Source organism: Papio anubis, chromosome 20, assembly GCF_008728515.1.
Source record: "Papio anubis isolate 15944 chromosome 20, Panubis1.0, whole genome shotgun sequence".
NCBI lineage: Eukaryota > Metazoa > Chordata > Mammalia > Primates > Cercopithecidae > Papio > Papio anubis.
The window spans coordinates 39,020,312-39,027,472 of record NC_044995.1 but is presented as its reverse complement, the minus strand read 5'-3'; the positions used below and the strand labels follow the sequence as shown (position 1 = coordinate 39,027,472).

The 7,161-nt window shown below is 51.0% G+C and overlaps 1 protein-coding gene across 8 annotated transcripts in view; it reads left to right on the top strand.

The window, feature by feature from the left end:
* Positions 1–4,574: 4,574 nt before the first annotated feature.
* NFIX (nuclear factor I X) overlaps positions 4,575–7,161 on the top strand; it is a 74,552-nt gene continuing 71,965 nt past the window's right edge. Inside the window, exons 1-2 of one of the 8 annotated variants that reach the window (XM_009193641.4) lie at positions 4,575–4,680; positions 5,666–6,197. In XM_009193641.4, the coding sequence (XP_009191905.1) occupies positions 4,678–4,680; positions 5,666–6,197 (535 nt within the window). In that variant the 5' untranslated portion in view covers positions 4,575–4,677. Of the gene's footprint in view, positions 4,681–4,870; positions 5,369–5,403; positions 6,198–7,161 lie in introns of those variants that run through there. The other 7 variants (XM_003915007.5, XM_003915008.5, XM_009193636.4 and 4 more) reach the window with 7 other exon arrangements.

Genomic DNA, 7,161 nt, shown 5'->3' with positions numbered 1-7,161 from the left:
AATAATCCATAAGGCCTCAGTGGACAGGTCTGTTGTGTGGAGTTTTTGAAAACCATGCATTTCTTCTCATGGAGAAGCGGTCATTTTCCTTAACTGGTTTTTCTTTTTCTGCTGCGACGCAGAGCCCTTTTCTGTCTTCTTATTTTTCCTCCTCTGCTGTTCTGTTTCCCTCCATCTTTGTCCTTCTTTCTTTGCAGTTGTGGGCCCAGCTTGGCACTCTCTCTCCAGGTTTGGCTTTTTTTCTCTTTTTTCATTCTCCTTCTCTCTATTTGTCTTTCTCCGTGGCCCTTTCAGTCTTTTTCTGTTGGGGGCACATTTCTCCTAGTGATGGCTGAAACTGGCATGGGTATGTATTTTAGAAATGTTTCAGTGAAAACTGTTGCTGGTTTTTTTTTTTTTTCCACCAAATAGTACTCAACAATAAAAGACAGAGGCTTTTCTTTCACAAAGGCAGCAAAATCCCTTTCCACAAACCGAAAGCCCGTGTGAATTTTTAAAAAGTCTTATTTCTGGTTTCTCGATGATGATTCTCTCCAATGGGGGAAATATCTTTTCCCCCCAATGCTTCCTGCTTTTCCTTTTTGCCCCCCTTGTCTTTTTTTTTTTTTCCTCTTCCTATTACCAGTATCACTGGCTTCCTTTCCCCGTTTCCCGCGTCCTTCTACTCTGTGGCCTGCATGTCCCCTCGCTTCTTCCATCGCCTGAACTCTTACACTTGCCAGTGACTCAGACCTGGAGAAGCCTTGAATCGTATGAGGGATTTTTTTGTCTTGATTCTGGTCTTTGGTGCAGGATGTAAAGCGGTCTGATCTCCTGCCTGGGGCTGGAGGGGAGAAGGGAAGGAGGCTGGGCCGGAGACAGGTAATCTTCCAACAGGAGCCTCCACTCTCTTAACAAAAGGGGGACAGTTTCCTTTTGTCTGGGGCTCATGAGGGGCGTGTCTGGGCTGATGGCCGCCACCAGTGGCATGCAGGAGGAGGGGGCCCGCAGTGGAGGGTGCTTGAAATGTTTCTAATGGAACCTGAGCAATTCCTCTGTGTGCGCCGAAAGTAGGAGGGGAGGAAAGGAGGGAGGGAGGAGAGAGAAATAGAGAAAGAGACCTTCTCATCGCCCTAAGCATCAGAATATCCTGGCCACTCCTCCAGAAAGGCCTCCCCCACTGGGAGTCAGCAGCCCATAGAGAGAATGGGGTGAGGAGAAAGTATTTGCCTGAGAATCTTCTGCCCACCTGCAAGGTTATAGCCACTGGCAGGAGAAGGACAATTGACAATTGTTCTTCCTCCAACTTTCTGCCCTGGGAAAGGCCTGTGGCTCCTTCTGTTAAGAGAGCCTTGAGGGGGTGCTTGGGGCTCTTTGTGGGTCCCTGAGGCTCTATTGAGACACTCTTTTGCGGCCTGTCCTCTGATCTCTCCGCCATTCCATGGAGTTTTGACCCCCAACCCCTCTCCAGGAGCCAATCGTGCATCTTGTCCTGTTTCCGTAACTTCTACATGGATCCTTCCATCTGTCATCTCCCAGCTGTGGGACTGTTGCTGTCCCCACCTCTATCCCTGACCCAGTTGTACCACCAGATTCAGATTCAACCCATATTGAGCATGTCTCTTCTACTGTGGCACTGTGGTCTGTGAAGCGGAACATGCCAGGATTCTCCAGGAGGCTCGTGTTGGCCATTTTCTGTTTGGTATCTAATATTTAGTATAAATCAGAATACAAGAAAAACACCTCAATGCCAAATATAAACTCACTTGTAGTTTTTAATGACCTCACCTTGACTTTAGAAGGCAAAATTGCCTCTGCAAGTTGGAGAGGCAGAATTTGGTACCTTATGTCATGTCGCTAAGCTAACATCTTTGGCTGATTGGACTGAAGCTGGTTATTAACATGATGTGAATTATCGGACACCACCCTAAGAGGCCTGTCTCTGATAACACCTGCCTTCTGTACTCTCACCTCTAACCGTTTCTTTCAGGGGTCAGCCATGAGCTCAGTTCACTTGAGATGGATCATTCAGGGCACAGACTGGGGTCCCAGGTGTTGGGCAGCCCCTGTCCCATTGTCAGGGTTCAGCGCCAGCCCAGGGCTGGATGTTTTATTTTGGCACGCCCCAGGTGCTCTTCCGGGAACCTTTCTGCCAACATAAAGGCCACAAAGCACAGGGTTTCAGTTGGGGAAGAAAGGGGCCCGAGTGAGCAGTGACCTTTTTTCCGTTGCCAGCTGAGGACTGAGCTTCGCTGGGGGAGAGGGCGGCTGTAGGGATGGAGTTCTGAGTGGAATTGGATCCCGTTCTCCCTGTCTGCAGCCACATCCTTCCTCCTCTGCTTTTCCTTTCATATCTATTTCCTTCTTACTGCATTTCAAAGGCCTCAAGCATGGCTGCTCCCTAGCTCTTACTGGAGAGACCCCTTCAGAGGTGGGACTCCCCTCCCCAGTGCTCACCTTTTCTGCCTACTGTGAGGAAGGTCCCAAGTAGAGGACCAGAGCAGGAACTCCCTGGTGGGTCTCTTCTCTGTGACTTGATTTCCCCCAGGTGGCCTGCTTTTGGTAGAGCCCTTTGCTGTTTTTTGTTGTGTCCTTTCTTAGCTCTTTGCTTTTCATTTGAGTTTCTCATTTTATACTTCTGTACTTTGCACTGCTAGGGTTTGGGCCCTTTAGTCTAAATTGATTTGGGAGACAGGTAAGAAAACTAATCTCAGGTCAACTGGAGAGGGCAGATCCGGAGGAAGTGAAGAATTAAATGCCTGTGCAGTGGTGAGGGGCGTTGGTCAGATTCCTTGCTTCTTCTCAGAGGTAGTGTCCATCTTTTTGCCTTTGTCACTTCTCCCCGGGTCTGGCTGTTGTTTGTGGCTGCGTGTAGAGCTTGTCAGGCGGAGTGCTGTGACAGGAGGCTATTTTAATAAACTGTTGCAGTTTCTCGAGCCGAGCTGTGTTGCGTTGGCATCCCTCGTCACCGCTAATGGAGCGTGCGTGGCTGGGTGTGGGCCGAAGGAGGAGGCTGAGCTTGCTGGGGGCTGGGGGAGAAGAGAGGGACGTGTAGGGTGGTGGCCTACCCCTTGTCTGAGAGTGCTCTTTCAGCAGCCAGACCGGGGGGCATCACAAGGTGGCAGTACCCTGGGCACCAGATCTCTGCCCTGGAAGTACTGCTGGCATGGACACTTTCTGAGCTCTTTCTTCTTATTTCTATTCATAGCACCGCAGGCTCGTGTGTATGTGGCTGGGGAGGAAAACTTCCACTCGCCCCTGTGTGCTCCATAGGAAGAAAAAAAAGAAAGAAAGAAAGAAATAGAAACAGAAAAAGAGAGAGTGTGCAGGCCCGAGAGAAAGACTGAAACCAAAACACAGAGAGAAGGCGCAGCTGCTTCCCCAAGGCCTTCTGGGGCTCCCGCCCGCCAGCCTGCCCGGAGTCAGGCCTTTATTTATTTATTTTTTCAGGCTTAAAAAAAATTTCGAGTCTTCCACAATCCCAGTCCCCCCCCCACTGCCCCACCCCACCCCCAGATTTGCTGGGTGGCTGCTGCCAAATGGACCCGAGTGGGAGCCTGGAATGAAAAATTCATAACTGCTGGACTTTGCTTGTTCATTAGACGTGAACTTGTCGATTGGGCAAATTGTTTTTGGTCTCCAACTGCCGGGGGCTCTCCCCACCCTCCCGGCTCGCCTGGTTCCCTCCTCCCCTTAGACGCAGCCATTGGCTGCTCGTGGATGTCTCTTTGCCAAATAGGTGGATCCTTCTCTCTCTCTCTCTCTCTCTCTCTCTCTCTGTCTTCTCTGCCTTTACTGGCTTGGCACAAGCAAATGGATGGGGATTGAGCCTGAAAGGAGAGACAGAGAGAGGGAGTTTGAGAGAGAGAAAAGGAGCAAAACAACACCCCAAAACCCAACCAGTGCGCACACACACGCGCACACTCACACACACGCCCCATCCCATCCACGTCCTCCCTCGATCCTCGATCTCTCCCTCCCCCCCTTCTTCCTTTCCTCCCTCCCTCGCTCCCTCTCTCTCTTTTGCACGCGTCTGCCAGCAACGGTCTGCAGCCGGTCAGAACTCGTCCTCTTCCCCGGGAATCTGCGAGCTCCCCCTTTTCCTCCGATCAGGCAGCTCGAAGTTTACACCCCTGTGCCGCTGCCAAAGCCGAAAGCCTTTTTCTTCAGCTGCCGCTTTTTCCCTCCTGGGTTTTGTTTTTGTTTTTGTTTTGCACGGGGGTGGGGTGGGGTGCGTTGTTGGTTGCGGGGAGATGGTGGGAGGCTGGTTTTGATTTTTAAATTTTGCATTTTTTTCTTTCTTTTTTTTTTTTTTAACTGGAAGAGGATGCACAGGGGAAGAAATTGAAAAAAAATTTGTTGGCTTTTGTTTACCTGGCGTGTGTGGCAACCGGCTCGCTCCCTCTCTCTGCTTGCTATCCCTGACCTTTCTTTCTTTTTGCTCCTTTTCAAAAAAAAATTAATTTCCCCCTTCTGTGCAATGGAGCATGGGGGGGGGGGAGGAGGGGGAAGGGTTTGAGAATCCACCCAAGCCCAGCCCCTATTCCCCAGAACACCAATAATAACCCCCTTTAAAACATTTACCTTCCTCCCCTGCTCCTCCTCCTCCCCCCTCCCCCCACCCGCCCCCAACTCACAACTCTGTTGAGTCCAGAATCTCAGAATCGGGCGTTGGGCTTTGCCGGGTGCTTCAGATCAATGGTAATTATTTAATTTTTTCCAGTTTTATTTTTGTAAACAGAAATCAATTATTATTTAAACTTCAAACAAGCAAACAACCAAAAAAAAAAAAAAAAACAAACAAAACCGAGAGAGCCCATCCTTCTGTCACCTGACTGAGTGGGAAAGAGGGTGAAGGGGTTGTGGGAGGCTGGGGAAGGGGTCGCAAGAAGACCCATGTAGCTTTTAACCCTAATGTGGCCGAGACAAGCACCTTATTTGTGCTAACAAGAAGTGTTTTGTTCATTATTACTGTGATTAACATTAGTATTGGTGTCGATAACAAAGCTGAAATCACATATTTAGGATTTAGGTCTGATTAAAAAATGCTGGGGTGGATGTTCCAACTGGATCAGGAGAAAAGAAAATGAAAACAGCCTGGGGAGAGGGAAGCCTGATCTGTTTCCTCACTCGCTTGCTCGTGGATGTCATTTTCTCTCTTCTTGGGGGCGGCCAAAAATCGACCGGTGTCGGGGTCCAGAGGCGGCCCCGCACGCCCCCGCGTGTGCGTCCACGGGCGTCTGTGCAGACGGACATTGCGCCGGGGCGAGCTGACAGGAGTTCACGGCTGCGATAGAACATGGAGATGTCATGGGCGCGACAGAGCCTGGCGGGGATACCAGCAGCGTGTGTGTGTGGACGGCAACGTTGTCTGTGCGCGTGTGTGTGAGTGAGTGAGGGAGAGAGAGAGAGAATAGGTGTGTGTACAGGCTCCCGGTGCCTCTGTCTGGCTGCTGAGGCTGAGATGGGAGCAAGTGGCTGGCGAAGCTGGTGGTGGCTTCAAACCACACTTTTGTAGAACAATTGCAAGAGAAAATTGTTGGGGGGAGGGAGGAGGAGGAGAAGGCGGTTTTCCTTGTGCCCCCCCTTCTAACGCTGCTTTTCTCCTTCTCTCTTTCCCCCTCATCCCGTCTTCCCCTCCTCCCGTCCTCCCTCGCCCCGCATGCTCCCGGCTTGCCGCCTGCAGGATGAGTTCCACCCGTTCATCGAGGCACTGCTGCCTCACGTCCGCGCTTTCTCCTACACCTGGTTCAACCTGCAGGCGCGGAAGCGCAAGTACTTCAAGAAGCATGAAAAGCGGATGTCGAAGGACGAGGAGCGGGCGGTGAAGGACGAGCTGCTGGGCGAGAAGCCCGAGATCAAGCAGAAGTGGGCATCCCGGCTGCTGGCCAAGCTGCGCAAGGACATCCGGCCCGAGTTCCGAGAGGACTTCGTGCTGACCATCACGGGCAAGAAGCCCCCCTGCTGCGTGCTCTCCAACCCCGACCAGAAGGGCAAGATCCGGCGGATTGACTGCCTGCGCCAGGCTGACAAGGTGTGGCGGCTGGACCTGGTCATGGTGATTTTGTTTAAGGGGATCCCCCTGGAAAGTACTGATGGGGAGCGGCTCTACAAGTCGCCTCAGTGCTCGAACCCCGGCCTGTGCGTCCAGCCACATCACATTGGAGTCACAATCAAAGAACTGGATCTTTATCTGGCTTACTTTGTCCACACTCCGGGTAGGTCGTTCTCAACCATTTTTCCCCCTCATTTTATTTTACTTGCTGGCATTTGTTCTGTTTATTGTTCTCTAATTTCCAAGCGATAACTCGCCGCGGGCCTAACTGGTGTATGCCCGTCCTGCCGGGCCTGCAACACGTTCTATGGGCCCTTTTCCTTTTTCCTGTCTTCTGTCTCCCCCAGCCTGCTCCATTCTTCCTCCTCTGCTCCCTGGCCATGTTATTGACTTTGTGCATTTCCATCGTTGGAGGACTTATCTGATCAGAAAGATGCTGCAGGTCTTAGGATTGGGGACATGATGCCCCCAGAATTATCCATGATGGTGAGAGTTTGAGGTGAACAACAACAGCAGCACACCAATAGTTGCTCTTATTAAAATGAGTCAGAAGAAGTATTGAGGGGCAGGTACTAGTTTTCCTGCAGCTTCACCTCCAGTCCCAGGAAAAACTGGTTTTGGTACAAGCGGGATGGGCAGGAGTTTGGTGGAGAGAAGGGGCATGTGAAACCCCGGGAGATGAGACTGAATGAACAGAAAAGAGGAGAGAAGACAGTAGTGGGTAGATTCTGCAGCCTAAATACTCAGGCGGGAGCTGTTTGGCTGGGATTTGGCTGTCAGAGAGTATGAAAGTAATTTGATTTCATAGAGAGTGAAAACAAGCACGAGATTCCTTGAGCTCTTTCCCTTCTCCTTATTTCAGCTAAAGTGGCAAGGCCTCAGGATGGATGCCCACAGCCCTGGCACTCTGCTGGGGAGCAGAGAGGCTTTCTCGGGGCACAAGCATGGCAGGGAGCAGCGCTGCTGTGGAAGAGGTCTTAAGCAAACAAACAAACAAAAAACTCTGTAAAATCTCCTTTTCCTTTTGTGTTCCAAGTAGTTCTGCTTCTCCTCTTCGCTTTTCCAGTTTTACCCTGCATTTTGGGTCAGGGTGGTTTAGTTCTCCTCCTCTGTTCCTTTTTTTCCCT